Source organism: Corvus cornix, chromosome 3, assembly GCF_000738735.6.
Source record: "Corvus cornix cornix isolate S_Up_H32 chromosome 3, ASM73873v5, whole genome shotgun sequence".
NCBI lineage: Eukaryota > Metazoa > Chordata > Aves > Passeriformes > Corvidae > Corvus > Corvus cornix.
In genome coordinates, this window is record NC_047056.1 from 39,407,296 (window position 1) to 39,424,020 (window position 16,725).

At 38.0% G+C, this 16,725-nt stretch overlaps 1 protein-coding gene across 2 annotated transcripts in view; it reads right to left on the bottom strand.

Annotated features, from left to right (window-relative positions):
• Positions 1 to 355: 355 nt before the first annotated feature.
• LOC104684344 (circumsporozoite protein-like) overlaps positions 356 to 16,725 on the bottom strand; it is a 65,842-nt gene continuing 49,472 nt past the window's right edge. For both annotated transcript variants that reach the window (XR_005604112.1, XM_010391630.3), the window contains 4 exons: positions 8,251 to 8,349; positions 7,176 to 7,353; positions 6,299 to 6,378; positions 356 to 2,196 (listed from right to left, as the gene is read on the bottom strand). Coding sequence is in view for 1 of the 2 variants with exons in the window: in XM_010391630.3 (XP_010389932.2) it covers positions 8,320 to 8,349 (30 nt within the window). In the remaining variant the exon portion in view is untranslated. The remainder of the gene's footprint in view (positions 2,197 to 6,298; positions 6,379 to 7,175; positions 7,354 to 8,250; positions 8,350 to 16,725) is intronic.

Consider the following 16,725-nt stretch of genomic DNA (forward strand, 5'->3'; position numbering starts at 1 on the left):
TTACTTGTGGTGCTTAACAGAGGTTGGCAATTTCTATGTGTTTTGCTTTGGAACATAATCTGAAACAACAATTTGGGTTTGGCACTTACTGATATACCAGCAATTAACAAGTTGTTAAAAAACATCACAATCTTTTGAAGACCATATTGATCCTTGGGGTATTTTCCTGATCTTTACACTACCTGCTTCTTCTTATATTTTAAATTACCTTCATTTACATGCAGATAATAAAAATATGCCTTTATTTGACTCTATTTAACCTACCATTGTCAGACCAACAAATCTTTTTTTTACATTTGAGCAATAGTTCAGCAGGAAATCAGCCCAGCAATGACATAAAAGAAAAAATCCTAACTTTTTCTTTAGATCTTCTTTGCTTTGGGATACTATTTTCAAAGTCCTCAGATCTTTCTCAAATTCCTAATTATGTATTTCTTTTCTTATACCCTCAAACAACTGCTAGACTTGGGGCAATCTAGAGTTCCAGGACCTTGCAGGGAAAACCTGCCCAACAATTTAATTTCTGCCTTACTCGCAGGAAGGGAGTCCCTTTTGGAGAGCAGCAGAAACCACAGTTCAGCCAGAGCAGTTTTAGGATGCCCCTATAGCAAAAACTCGTAAGCTGCTATTGCAGCCTAATGGGGCTGCTGGTGTGCATTCACACAGTCCTACTGAAATGCCCTCCTCATTAAAAGGGTTATTCAGAAGCCAACGTCTGCACTGACTTCGGTTTCTAAATAACTTTAGATTCAATGTCAGGGTCAAAATAGGGCTCCTGAATGGCTTCAGGATGGCAGAGTACCTGGTGATCCCTAGGATTTGTGAATTAGTGCAAGGAAAGGGGAATCAGTAGATGAAGATCTGGTTATTTGGTCAGGTTTCTTTGCAATGCAAGGTCTCCTCCTTTTACACTAGTGTACTGTAAATTGCCAGGGAATTGTGGCAAAGATAACAGCATTTTGTCACAGTTGTGATTAAGAGACTGAATCTTTAGTGCCCCTTTAAATTGCCTCTCCTGTTGTCCTAATTCAAATAGAATTTCATTGTTTTCAATGCGTGGGAGGAGGATTCAGGGGGAAACAGTAGCAAATTTTACTTCTGTCCCAGAGAGGTATGCAAACAAACAGCAGAAGTGAACTTCTAGAGAAATTATTTTACTGCCTATTAGTGTCTGCCAGTTCTCATAGATCCATCAGGATGCATGAGAATTCCCTTATAAAGTAATTTATGTGCTGTGCTGCAGAGCAGCACTTTACTCTTTTGATCTCTGATATTAGGGATAACAAATTTGCAGGCACCTTCAGATTTCTCAGCACTGCCATGCAGTCTAAGCTGGACTGGTCTGACTGCTGCTTGTTCCTTTAACTCGGTTTTATGTAACACATGATTATCTCAAGCATAGCCTGGAAGCAGGCAGGACTTTTAAAACTGTTTGGAGAACCTGATTAGAAATAAAAGGGGCTTCATTTCTGATCTTACCTTTCTTTATGTCCTGGATTCAGCTGGGATAGAGTTAATTTTGAGATAGGTAAGGACAGACACATCACTCTGTAAACATTTTTTCTTGGTTGCTTAAGCTTGTTTTTGCAGTTATGCAAAATATATCAAAATATGGTGTAGGTGAATGTTGGGTTTTTATGGTTTTCATGAAAAATATGGCATATGCCCTTCCAAAGCCGGGAAAATGATGATAGCATTGCTTTCTCATCCTTTTTGGACAGACTATAACTCTCTTATCCAGACCACCTTCATGGTATCAGGTATCATGGTATGCTGTACACCTGAGGCCTTGCTGTGCTCCAGTACAGAAAGCTATAGTTCCTTGCTAAATGTCTGTACATGGATTTGAAAATATACTCATTATTTCTATGTGAAAGAGCTCTCTGAAAACCTTATGAAACAACTTCACCCCACCCTCTTCACTTTCCTTCACAGGTATAAACGTGCTTCTTAAAATGTTGTTAAACTTGTTGTGAAGGAAAGTTCTCCATTTTGTACAGATCACTCAAACAGAAATCTGTCACAGTTGCATGCAAGTTGCATACAGTCTTTCTTGGGACTTTTGTATCTTCTTCTAAAGGAAAACATGGATGTGTTTTATGATACCATTTTCTTAAGGCATATGATGGTTTCTTCTTTTCTCTGCTATCTTCCCGTCTGCTGTCAGTGGAGCTTCAAATGTTCCATGCTTCCTCCCTGAAAAAGAAAAAAAGAATTAAAAAGAAAGAGCTGAGCTCCTGCTGCACATCCCAGAGCCCTGTGGGAACAAAGAGCCAGGAGTGATGGGAGGGAGGATGGAAAACCAGTGGGAATAGGCAGGAGACAGGCAAGGCGGTGGGGGAAGGGGCCATGGGGCAGTGGGGGAATGGGAGCAGAAAGGAGCCAGATCTGGTAAGCTAAGGAGAAGCCCGGTAGGAGAAACTTCTTTGTTTGCAGGAGACAACAAAGGGGAAGGGGAAATGATGGAAGAAGCAGAGCTGTTGGGTTAGAAGTTGTTCGTTGTTTCTATCCACACTCTGCCCACACCCACGAAGGGGAAAACGAAAACACACAAGGGGGACTGATTAACATGTGCAAACAAACATGCTTCTTTTGCTCTGCTTGTGACAATTAACTATCTCTTTTTCCTTTTTTCTCCCTTTGTTTGGCATTTGGACAAAAACAATTAGATATGACAATGTGAAGTTGAAAATCTAATATGGCAAGGCTATAGAAGATATTGACTTCCTTGATCTTGACACATTGATCTAAATATATTTTGTTAGCAGCTCAGAAGTACTGGTTTCTCTTAGACAGGGCTGACTGCTACAAGGAAAACTAACCTGACCGACAGTGATATGATTTTTCTCTAAATCTAAAACTTGAATTTTTTCTGTATCCTGAGAGATTTAGCAGGGAGAAGTTAATGTCACAACTTTTGTATTGTTTGTATACAGAACTGCTTTGTTTTAGGTTAAAAACTCCTAGTGGAAACCATTTATTTGTGGAAAGAAACATCAAATGGCTGTGAGAAATTAATATATATCTTTACTTATCCAGCAGGCCATCTAAAATATCAAAACCAGAGCAATACCAACCTTTTCTAAGTTAACTAATATCACTTCTTTGCTGTAGGACTGAGTGTTTTCCTCCTAGCAATATTACAGCAGAGTCGTCAGCATTTCAATGTAATCTGCACTACAATGCCCTATGTTAATGCAGACAGATACTTCAAAAACAGAACAACATGTTAATTGTCCCTCCCATATAACTCTTGGGCCTAACAATTAGTACCCACTTTTATTAGCAGTTAAGTGCAGAAATATACCATTTAAAAATCTTACAACCTTTGTTCTGGATTTTAGGTGACTTCCACAAAATGTGTCTTTACTAATTTCTTTTGTAAGCTTTCGTGTCTGTTGTAAACAGCATTTTTATTCCCTGACTTGTTGCCTGGATAGTAAGGCAAAGAAACAGGACACCTTATTTTGCTAAAACTTTTGTTTTCTTTTAAATTTTACTTTAAGAGATTAGTAAAAGCTGGAAAACTTTCTTCATTTGTCATGGATGAATTTTTTTCCCATCTCTTTATCTGCTGTACTTGGAACTCTGAATTTGGTAGTTGGAAATTAAGCTATCCTGGGGATTAAACTCTTCAGTAATAAAATTGGATTAAACTTCAATTTCTTGATCAAATCTGAAAAGAAACATGGCTCAAAAGAGAGCACTATCAAACTCAGGAAGATTTTCCCTGTGAACGTGAATTATCAGAATAGTCATGTTCTTACAAAACAAGCTGACCTATCCCATTTCTGCTCTTTTCTGAATACTCATTGCTGGTTTCACTTTTCACCCATTTATTATTTCAGTTGCACTGTTTTAAGACAGGCTTTGTTCTGTGCAAGATAAACAAAACAAGCAGCGATTCCTGGAAGTAAAAAATTAACTTGTCCTGCCAGTTCCTTTTCCTGCAAGGAAATTGCACTGTCCTTATATACTCATCCCTGTCCTGCTAGTAACCAGGGTGTTCAAGTCTTAAACCCAATCTCTTTTGCATGGTTGTGGTGTGATAAGTACCCTCCAAAGGCTTGCTTACTTAGCAGCAGCCGCTAAACACAGTCTAGTAATACCTGCTGTAGGGCTTTTCCTGCCGCAGCTGGGGGGGTGTTGCTGGCACTTTGACTCCATCCATGCCTAAACGAACCAAGAGTTGGCCAGTCAGTCCTCAGGCACCACGAAGGCACTTTACGTACCTGGCTAAATTTGCCTTGCAATTTACAGCTGTGAGAGGAAAAACATTTTGCCTGTCCCTTTCATGTTCTAAAGAGCGAGGGAAACAATTTTTACATATATACAAGTTGGGTGTTTTATCTCACACAACTTTCTGGTGCTTACACATTTTCTTCTCCATAATGAATGATTAACTTTTTAATTTTTTTGAAACTCCTAGCTCTCAGTGGATATTTTTAGTTGAAAATAATGACTCATCTATGAGAGTGTTTCTTTTTTCTTCTCCACTGACCATCTTTGATTCTTTAAAATGTTCTCATCCCTCCCATTACAAGAGTTGTGTTCTCTCATACAGCTGAGGGTATTTTCTCTGCTACCATGGTCTGTATATTACTATGAGCAGCTACTGAGAGAGTGTAAAACAGCCCACTCATATGTGAGATATGAAGATTTCCACAAAATGAAACTCAAAACCATGTTTTACAACATACCAAGAATATGAACACACTTCTAAATATGCTTATTTTTACTGTTTCCTGGAAAGCTGAATTTATTGATTCACACTCAGTTTTGTTGCGGGCACATACTGGTACATGGAAGGTCCTACACTGGAAAATATTTCCTTCCAATTCAGTTGTGGTACAAAATAAAGAAAAAAATCACTGTTTTTGCTGTTTTCAGTACTGGAAGTGTATTAGCTCAAATGGAGAAACTCAGGTTTCATTACAGCAGTTTAAGCTTTGAGTTGCAACAATACCAACCATTCTGAAAAATCACTTTACAGATTTGCTGCAGAAGAAGATGAAAGAGTGGCAAAAATTCTTGTCTTCATGTAAGGCCAGAATGATTGTTAATACCAAAAATTCCAAGTATTTATAGATAGTCTGTACCTGATGTAGCTTTTGGGGAAGTTATAAAAAAGCCATTTCTTGCTTCTATATTTTAGTAGTCCCTTTCCAGTTTAGGAGATTTCTTCTTTATCTGCATAATTAGTCCAATCAGTAAGCCTTGATTTAGCTACTTAAAGTTAAAAGACCAAACAAAATTTCACCATTACACTGAAGAATTAAGCCATGTAAATTCATAGAATCAGTCAGTCCTGAACAAGAGATGTATCATCATTGTAGTTACATCATCTTATTTGAAAATACTTCAGTACTTTGCTACTTAATTAGCTTCATTAAGGGAGAAAAATACAGTATTTACAGAAGTAAGCATTTTCACAGAATATGTATAATTTGAATTGGAAAAATCAATACAAAAAATAATCCAGTTTTAAGTCAAATCTGAGTCCCAATACTACTGTTTGTTAAACCAGTCTAAGTGTCTGGAGCCAAGCACAACACCTGGCTGCCTTTGAGCTGGATTCCACATAAGGATACTGGCTTATTTCTCATGGGGCTCCCTTGGCTGGACTGCACAGCCTATTTTATGTGTGATGCAAGGAGGTGCCCACTCTGGTAAGCGGAGGATTCAAGAGTGAGTGTAGCACAGGAGCATGGGGTCATGTGGGAGCCTGACAGAGGCAGGCTGTACTTTCCTTTCTTTTCTTTTTTGAGTTACAGCCCCTGTGAGTCAAAAGAACTCAGGTTAACTGAGCTGACCCAGAGCACTTGGTGTCATTACAACAAATTAAAATAACACCATCGGAGCCAAGAACATCAGTGATTCAATGAGGGACTTTTTGAGTTTTCAAGTCAAAATTCAGTTTTCCTGTTGCCAGACTGAATCTTGGGATTTCTTTTGTGGGTGAGAACAAAATATTTTACTTTCTTTTTTTTTGTTTTTCAGGAAGGAGAATGTTTCAAAATTCATGAATTCTCATTTTTCATCAGATCCACTCCTAATCAGACTCCCAAAACTTGTACTTTTAAAGTTCCTAGTACTACATTTTAGGGCAGAAGTATTAATAACAGTATGTGCATGCCTATATACAGCAGTAGAGTTGAAGTCTTTGTGTGTTGCTGCATTCAGACTTGTGCAAAGTCAAACCCAGATCTTCCTTTAAATTAGACAAAGCTTCCAAACTTGATTCAAGAGATTTATGGAACCAAACACAATTGTGTGGAATCTATGAGGAGCAACATACCAGCGCTGGATGCTTCAGAGCCATGTCCTGAAGAGTCAGAGGTTTACTTCTTGTGGGGCTAAAGCACTGGCACTGGATTTCTGCAAGGTACATAAAATACACCTCTGAAAAGGCTTATTACAAGAAATTAATTTCATAGACCTAATTTAAATATTTACAGCATAGTGCTATGTTTGCAGTACAATTATATTAGATATACTTTTTGTATTGTAATAAATTAATTTTCTGTCTTGTCTGTTTTTTAGAGCATCTCTTCTCAACATCAAACCTTCCCGACCTCAACCGAAGAGAAATTATTAGTGAAATGTTTCTTAGAACACCTAAAAAATTTATTTAAAAATGAGCTGTGAAAATTTTATTTGCATATACTTTTGCATTCAAGGAAAGTCAAAATCAGTTTCTTTCAAGGGTACCAAAGTCGGCACAAATGGCAGAAATCCTTGGAAGGTAAATATGTGCCTTGCTCTGTTTGAAGAAATCAGGCTTCAAAACAGCAAAGTTATAGACTTTTGAAAACATGCATCCTGGTTTGCACAGCAGGTTTTTAACATCAGAAGCAAACACCAGGATGTGATGTTCTGAATATTCACTTTCAGTATATTTGAAAGCTCACACCTACTTGTATTTGAATGTGTGATTACTTTCAGTGCTGCATTGTTCTGAAACAGTTACAAAAAGAAAAGGGCATTGGAGACCTTACTGTTTATAATAAATCATGTTTCTGCTTTCAGTCAGGGAATGAAAGAATATAGGCATTTTACTCACAGGAACTACTATTACTCTTGTAGAAATAAACTTTAGATAGAGCTTCCTGCAAAAAAGGCTGTGATCTAGGATGTATGCTGATTTGAATCATTATGTGGAGAAATATACTCACATTTCTGTGACCCCATTATCTTCATTTCTCAATTCATAGAAAACTTTGTATGCTTTGGAAGATCTTTTGCAGTGCTGTCCCTGATGCTTCTTTCTGGCCAAAACCGGAAATGTGTTTTCCTCCTCACTTTCTCAGTGACACTTGTTGATTTATGTTCTCTTGGAAATAAATAATCCACCTCAGGATAAGAGAAAAACAAAGCTGAGTGACAAAAACCAATTCTGCACCCTCAGAGAATAGTGAATGCAGCTAAAGGGGATCAAATATGGTCACAATCAATAACGTGGTCAGAACTGAATGCATCTTTCAAGCTTTGGCTTGAAACTTCTGTTAGTTACTGGAACTGTTCACCGCCTTTGAGCCTAGACCGTAGTTTTAGACTGAATTTTGGAATGAATAAGAAAGTTCATTTCTGCCAGTTGACCTGGGGAGTGAGGTTCATGGCTAACTCAGTTCTGAGTTCACCAGCCTCGATTCATCATAAGTGACAGAGGATGGCTGAGATAGGGAGAAGGTGAGACACTTAAAGTAGGTGCTTAAAAATAGGTGAAAAAAAAAATGCTGTCAAAATTAACTCCTATTTTATGTGTTTCCTGTACCAGAGTAACACAATTAATACCTCCATGCGCACTGCTTGTTAAATACACAGTATGAAGAAGCAATTGGAGGAATAATGCAAAAGAAGAAAGTAAAAGAATAGTATTTAAAGGTTTTGTTTCTTCAGAAGAGCCATACATCCCTTAATTCAGTAAGAATGTCCCACAGTCTGAGACTATCATAAGCCATTAATGGGATTTTTTGGTTTTGATATTCAGCAAAGTATTAGCTAAATAAGGGGAGTATTTATTTATTCCTTAATTCTATCTTATTTCTTGAAATAATTGTTCTTTAGTCAAATATCTGTCATTGATATATCAAAAAAATCAGAAATTAATTTAAACAAAATGGGCCTTTACTCTCAGATTTTCCCTTTGACTTTTATTTCTCTTTTTAGTAGCAAATATTCAGCATTTCTTTTTATGGTGTACTATAATAATAAAAGCTTAAAAGTTTTACAACAGTTCTGAACTCATACCTGCAAACTTGTATTCTGTAAAGGTTCTGATATCATTTGCTTGAAAGGCTTATCTGTAGATATTAAATATCATGAGATATTAAAGCCCATTTTCAAAGCCTAGAAGATCGAGAAAAAATAAACTTTTTTAATGGTTCATACTTGAGAATACAGCATTTCTAACCTGCAAGGTAATAAAAACATGAAATGTAGATACAAAAACTATTTTAAATGTATTACTTTATGCTTGGTGCCAATTTCTTTGAACTCATTTTATTTCAATAAAAGTAATGCGGAACAGGGAGAGGTTGAAAACAGATGTGAACTCCTGCCCCTCCAGTCTTCTGGGCAGATTTCCCACTGATCTACCAGAAGTGCACTTTTTCAAATAATTGTTAAAATAAAAATTTTGGTTAGAGCTAGCTCTGATGAGAACAAGTGCCAGGGGATGTTCAGCCTACAGGCCTTGTCTGCCCACAAACTGGCACTTGGGATTACCAGATTTCTGCTGCCTCAGTCCTGAACTCAGCTTTATGCCAATCATACCAAACTACAAGGTGGCTTCAAAGGTTTCCATGTGTAAACGCTGCCTCTCATGCTCATCTGTCCTCTAAAAGCTTTCACTGAAAAGTTAGTTTTACTTAAGACACCCACTTCTCCCACCCCAGTACCAATACTCCTTAGGAAAGTGCTTTAGTCATTATTTTGCCTGGCAAGGTCTTCATTAAAAGAAAAAAAAAGAAAAAACAAAGCAGAAAAGAAAGCTGCGATCATTTGCTTACTAACTGTAACACATTCAGCAGCTGCAAACTCATTGTTTTGCTCCAGCCTCCTGCTCCAAGTAGCAGCAAATAGAATATCATGCTTGGAGGAAAGAACTAAAGCTCATCAATCCATGAATATATGGCAGATATTGTCACTGCTGCTGAATCACTGTCCCTTAAGCAATACAGCAGGCCTGGTATCTAACTGTGGAGCTACACTGAAAATGTGCACCTCTGCATACTGGGGCTCTTAAGGTTCTCTCCCAGCACTACAAACAATCTCCTGTTTTTCTGGAGGACTGAGAGTCTTTTATCATAAAAGCAAGTGCTTTATCAGAGCTCAAGTATGGAAACAGGTTTTGTTTCACGGGAATGAACACATGGGTCAGGGTAAATTTTAAATAGTTTAGCTTTCTATCTAAAATGAAGCCTCACTGTGACTTTGTCCTTGAGATCATTAAAACACGAGAGACCATCAAAACACTGAGGCTGCTCTCTCTTAAGGAGCCAGGGGTATTCCTAAGTGCTTCAGTGAAGCTTAAGCAAGAAGTTTTCAAGGAGGTCCCTCAGCTTCCTGAACAAGATTGGGGTTCTACAAGGAGAGGACTTTCTTTAACAACAACACATACAAGTCACCACTCTGATCCTCCAGTTCACGTTCCTAGAACAAGATTCATTACATTTCTATTTTAATGCTCTGGAAGTTGGAAAAGGACTTTGAAATGGGAAAACAGTGATCTGGTCTTAGTGCAGCTGGGATTTTCTTTGTGTTGATCTGGTTCTCTGTCCCGAAGGCCTTTTGGTGCAACAGAAATATATTTATTCACGTAACACTGAGCATGAAACAAATTTATAACCTTGCATTGCCAAAATTTGATGTTATACACAGGGAAATAAATCTGAAGTTGAATCAGCTTTTTAGTCACTTCAGTTTTTTGAGCACATGGTCAACATGGGAGCATTAGCATCAGTTATTTTAATGATTTTTAATATTTGGGACTTTTTTTTCCCACTATTTTGGTAGTCAATAATTGTGAATAACACCCTGCCATCATTTTTGCAAATGGAGAAACAAAAAGAAATATTTGTAAATCAAAAGCTAGTATAATAATGTCTTTTTAAATTTTACATAAATCTGTTAAATAGTGGAGTTACTTGCCCTTTTAAATAAAACTCAGAAGACCTGAATATATCTTAATACAACATTAAAGATTTTTGTACATAATGACAGTAGTTGACCTCCATAATCATAAGTTGTCAAATAAGTTGATAATGCCACAGTAAGAAAGCAAATAAAAAAGGTGTCTTTCATGTTGAAAATATTTCTTACTCCTTTTACAGGTTTTGATTTGTAAGTAAAAAAAAAATAAATTAGACTCTGTGTCTATTATGAACTGAGCTTACTCAAAGGAATTTCCCTGTTTAAATCAATAAGGAGATAAACATTGTCTGCATAATACTATGTAGCACTGGACATTTGATGACCTCCTGAAATTCCTATTCACTCAATTCATTTGATGAAGTATTGCACTGGACTCAGAAATGCTCTGACAAAAAAAAGATTGAATATAAAAAAATCTTTGGCTTAATTACAGGGTTTTTTTACTATATTGGAATAGCTGTAGAGAGATATAATGTTCTTCATAAAAAAAAATTTATATTATATGTTTGAAAATAGGTAATTTTTAACTTCCCCTACTCTGATGACTGGTCCAGCAAGCAAACATGACTTTTCACTAACACTGTCTGCTTTCCATTATTTTAATATGTAACTGTATCCCTCATATATGAAATGTATATCTACATATAATTTAAAATGAATAAATTGTCATTAATGATTTTGAGTAGCAAGTTTTTAATTTCAACAATCTTTAATTTTTATATGTGTATGATGGCAAATTCATTGAGGTCTTTATTTTGGTTTTCTGCATGAATTCAGCAGCTTGAATTATTTGCCTGCCTCTTGAAGGAAGCAAGTCTAGCAAAAAAGCAAAAAAGTTATTTTATTTCTAATGAGAATTATTTGTTCTCTAAAATTCCTGAGTGACTTCAGGACCAACTGTAAGCTAAGGCTCTGGAGCTGAGCTTCAGAAGATTTCAGGAATCGTTCTTAATGCAGGGTCCAATTTCAATTTATGAAATACTGGTGTGGGTGACTCATTATAAAACACTTTCAGCATTCTGTGTTCCACTAGAGTGAGACTAAAGCAATGGGTAGGACTGTACAGAAACAGGAGCAGGGCCATGTGCTCGGTGGGCTGCTTGGCTGCACAAGGAAAGAAACTGATACAGCACTGTGGGGGATGTTTTTTTCTGTCCCATATGGAACACTAGTTACAAGTTACAGTGAATTAAACTCCTGAATCAGCAAATTAAATCAGAACAGCGTCGCCTGATGACATCTTTGGAAACAATCTGCGAAACAATCTGGTATATGTAAAATAATGTTTAAGAACAGATGTGACATTCTTTGGCACTGACCCCCCAATATGCCTGTTCCTATGTGGAGTCTTTGGGACTTCAGTGACTTGCTTGTGCAGGGCTTCTTGCAGACTCTGATAGAAGTAATTCCTTGCTACGAAGAACAACAGAAAGGGAAAGTGCAGCTTAACTTTCATCTGGAACTTCTGTCCTCAGGACTTTTGAAGCTGTATTTGTTAAGTGGCACGTCATATCCGCTTGTAGCACCGACAGATTTAAACACATACAGCACTAGTTCTCTGGGTATATGTGAATCTGCTCACATGCACCGTGTCTTTGCTTTACTGGGATTTAAGGAGCAAATGATCCCATCCCTGCTTAACTAGAATATTTGTCCTTTTGAATCAAAGTAATTTTTTTTTTTTTAAGGATCACCAAAATCCTCCCACACTTGGCAGAATTATTTTGGTTGCAGTAACAGAGCATGCCCAAAGTTACTAGAAACCCTCTGCTTTTTCATAATTTAGTCCTTTACGCGTCTGGGGGGAAAAAAAAAAAATAGCTAAGGTGGAGAAGACCAGGGTTCCTGGGAAATACGGAGTTAACATAACCCGGTTTTGTTGCCGGGAGTAGGAAATAGCTCACTCCTGCAGTCAATTTGCCTAATTGATGAGAAGCCTGATTGCAGGCGAAGGAGTAGATACCCCGGGGGCGAAATGCATGCACAGAGGCGGGGAGCTTGTGCGGCGGCTTCACAGAAACGGGGGCTCCTGCGCTGAGAAATCATTTTCCACGATCCATTTTCCCATGTCCAGCATGCCCCCGAGCACAAAGCCTTGTTGCAGACCTGGAGAGAGGGGCCCAGCCAGGGAAGCCGCGGTGTTACCGCCTCGGGACGGCTGCGGGCCCAGCGAACCCGGAGGCCATCCCGGCTGGGAGGCCGCTCAGCCCCCTGCGGCGAGGCTCTCCAGCAGGAGAAGTCTTCTTTCGCCACCCAAACGCTCCCCACCCGCAAACAGCACGGAGTTCGCTTCTCTAGTGTTTCCTGCTCCATCGCTCCTCCGAGGGGAAACCAGACATGCCCGAGTGACAGCAGTCCCAAGGCTTGGGCCCCGCAGCAGCTGCGTGGTTCCCTAAGCCGCTCGCTCGGGATGCTGCCCTTGCACTTCACAGTACAGTAACCCAGCCCTCGTCTGGGCTTTTGCATCTCGGCTTCATTACTATTACCATGATAAAGACCAGCTTTTTTTTTTTTTCGACTTCCCTTTTCAAGTCTCTACTTGCTCTTGACTTTTCTGAATTTCTCTTTGAAACCTTGACACTTTGGTTGCTCTCCCAGACAGATCTAATTACAAGAGTTCAAAAACCCTTGGGTTTTTTGTTGGGCTGGGAGGTGAGGGAGTGAGGAGAAAGCATGGATAACAGAGAGATGCTGTGAAGATTTGCTGGGACAACTCATCTCCTCCCAAGGCTCCTCAGGCCTTCTCTGCAATTCTGAGGGACCAGAAAGCTGCAGCTGTGAGACATAATCAAAGATCCAGGTTTAGCATAAAACAGAAATACCAAAATGTGAGCCTAACAGGATAAACAGGAATTGGAGGCTGCCAATTGTTTCAGTGTGCAATACTCTGACTTCTTCCAATGAGACCTCACCATTCCTACTTTGAGAAAAAAACTTGATAACAGTTTAAATTTTAAAAAGAAGAAAAACCCATGTGGAGGCTCATTCAAAGCATCACACTGTGAAACAGCATGGGAGCTTACAGTCTGCTACAGCCCTCATTCCATGCTGATGTGAATGAAAATGCCTTTTAATTTTTTCCCCCCTATCTCCAGGATTCACTGGAATTCCTGGACAGTTCCCATACCAACCTACTCCCCTTAACTCGCAGGATTTTCTGATCCCCATGTTGCTAGGGCTGAAAGGTACCAAAAGAATAATAAAGGTATTTCTGGGGCCCTTTATGAAAAGTTATCTCTCTGACGCAGACATGACAGAACTCAGGTCTATTTTCCTGAGAGCAGCACGATTTCAGTCATGGCTCACCTGGGGGTGGTTTACAGAGATTCTCCTTTATGTCAGTACAAAAAAAGGCAGTCAGCTAGTGAGGACAACATAGCCATCACCAAAACTCAGTGTGAAAAGGAGAACTATGTGTTAGATTTTTACCCTACTGGCATTCATAAATCACCTGGAACAAAGACATATGGGAAAACTGAGCCTAGCCTCAACAGAGTAATTATTTCTGGTATCTCCAATTCAATATTTAGTTCTGTCACTAGAGGTGCTAATACATTATCAGGAAGTTAGGCTGTATATCTGTCTAGAAGATGGACCTTGTTTCTTTTTCTCCTAATTCTTCCCAACCCCTTTCCTTTTCCAGGCCACAAGTCCTTGTACATCCATAGACTTAATCAGTGAGGCTCCTGATTTAGTATTCTGAGGACCACTATTAGAACCTCTAGACACAGCTTTAATCCTTTTGACAAACTCTATTTATATTCCTCCTGTATTAATCTTAGAGTCCATAATACATCATGCAGTGACAGAGTAGTGGATAATTTTATTAAACCTGTGGATGACACTAGGTGGGAAGAGACTACCAGGAAGCTGGGTTTAGAATACAAAGTGATCTGGACAAATTGAAAGCATGGTCTGAAGCAGCAGCAGCAGGCTATCCAGCACAGACAAATGCAAGACAGTGCACACAGGCAAGAATAATGCACTACATGAAGCCAGGCTGCCAAGCAGCTGCTCAGGGCGTGAGGTGAAAGCTCAGTAACTACAGAGGATTGCAAGCTTAGCAAACCCAAACACTGCAAGAGGAACTAGAAGCATAAGCCCAAGCTGGAAATCACAAAACATAATAATTCAGTCATTATGCTGCATTACATCTTCGAGGCAGCACCACATCCAGATGTGTGTGAGCTGCTTCAAGAGGGACACAGAACAGCTGAAGAGAACAATGACGGGCAACAGAAGTTTAGAAAATGCAAGTAATTAAAATGGTGATAGCTTAAAAAAAAAAAAAAAACTGAAGAAATTACAATCTGCAAACCTGTGTAAAGGAATTGATACCTTTTTTTCCTATTTATTTAGTTACTGGGGAAAAATAATTAAAAAATAATTTAAAGAAAGAGGAATGGCTTTAGTTGCAGGAAGAAGGTTAAGGTTCCAGGTTGAGAAATACACATTTTAAAGGTAAGGAAAAGGGGACTCTGGACCAAGTTTGACAGGGAGAGCAGGTGCCTGAGAAAAAGTTATATAAATATCTATTAACAATGAGTGGGTATTATTTGATGCTGCAGTGGGAAGACGAGTGGTTTAGATTATCTTTTCTTTAAAAGAAAAGAATCTTCCAGTTTTACAGTTCCAATAACCTAACAAGCCTAAAACTTTTGAAGTTAACAGAATTTTCCAAGATCCAAGTCCTTAAAAAAATGTATAGGTTTTGACAAGAGTCTCATAAAAATAAACCAAAAAATTTATGAGCTATACTATTGGTTCACCTGTATTTTACCATCCTCTACACAAAGCTGTTATCTGTTCATATTTTATTGTAATATGATACTGGGAAAAATTTTTTGTCGTACGCTTAACTAAGTAAAGAGTGCAACAAGCCATAAACACTCGACAGACGTTTTAAAGGCCATTAGTGTAATGAGATTATACCATGAAGTCTGTCTACAGTACCTGATCTTAAAAAATTAAATCAACACTTCTAAACTAGGAATGATTTCAGCTGAAGAGAACTATCTATCCACATGATCCCTAGTATGCTTTTCTGGTAATTCTTATGCCCAAAGACAGAAAAAAGTCCATCAAGGAATGACAGACAGATTTATTATACTAGAGTATATACTAGATTACTAAAAACAGATTATTTAAAAATAAATTAAATGATATCTTAAACTAATTTACGTACATGTTTTTCTTTACCTATGATATATCAAATTACGTAGTTCAACTACAGTTTATCAACATGAATCTAAGCATTCTTTTTCATTTTTTGCTTAAAAGTATTGTATAAAAAACATCACTTGTGAATAATTACTCCATGCTCCAAAAATTTTTTTACATTATACAAATCACCTGTGTGTAACACAATTCACACTTTGGTGTCCCCTTTTTCCCTTTTTTAAAGCTTTTAAAACACACTGGCACACAGGACCACATTCAACTCCTGTATAAAGCTAAATTTCCACCTGAATTTGGTGGATTTATAGTAATATCCAATGTTACGTTTTCTTTCTTTTTCTTTTTTCCTTTTTTTTTTTCCTATCAAGCATTGAACATACTCAAGGCTACTGCAGTTACAAAGCACAATGAAGTTTTATGTCACTGATATCACATCTTTGGACTTTACTGGGGGATCACTCTGCATTTTACATCAGGACAGTAGATAATTCTGTTGATTTTTTCCCACCCTGTTCAGTCTGAATGATTTTTTGTATCCCCAGTAAATTCCCAAATTAATTTTCTGAGGCTTGAGCAATACTCGCTGAACTTGTTCCAGATTTCACTGTATCATCCTTTCATCACCCCACAGAAATTCTCTACCTGCTAGAGAACTCATTCAGTTCTGAATTATTAGAGTTTTATCTTTGGATCTGACCCTAACATAGATTAAAAATATCAAAATACTTACTCTTAACTTACAGTCTTGTAAATTAAATGCATATACATGTTCCTACATGGATGACAACAGCAGTTTGCATTTCTCCCAACACACTTTAACATGCATAGACAGGAGTAGGGACATACTAGCTCAAAGTAAACTTTTGGCCTCTTGGGGGCACAGGAAATTTGGTTCCTGAAGAAACTGCAATTCTTCCACAGGATCCCTCCAACTCGGCTTTCAGCTGCAGTAGTACAAATCAAAAGTAACCTCCTGGTGCTAGCATGGATATTGACCAAAAGTTAACACTATATACATATATTAAAAAAATTCAACCTGTGTGTCCTGGAGGTGTGTCCTGGTTGCTATGGGAACGGTAATGATCAATTTCCTGGCTAGTATGGGATCCAAATACCCTTCAACATAGCTTTAATGTTGTTTTTCACACTTGCAAAAGATACAGATTTTAGATGTAGTTCAGGCATTCCCAAATGGACTAAGCTCTTTTCCCTGACATTTTGCTAGGATGTTTAACTTAACAAAACAGAGCAAAACAAAACAAAAAAAGATCAAACCAACCCCAAACAACGACCAAAAAAAGGGAAAAAAATGCTTAATAAAATAATAGGCACATTGTGATGAAACCCTTACAGTATTACCATCAACATTTCCAGCAACCCCCTGCCAGTATC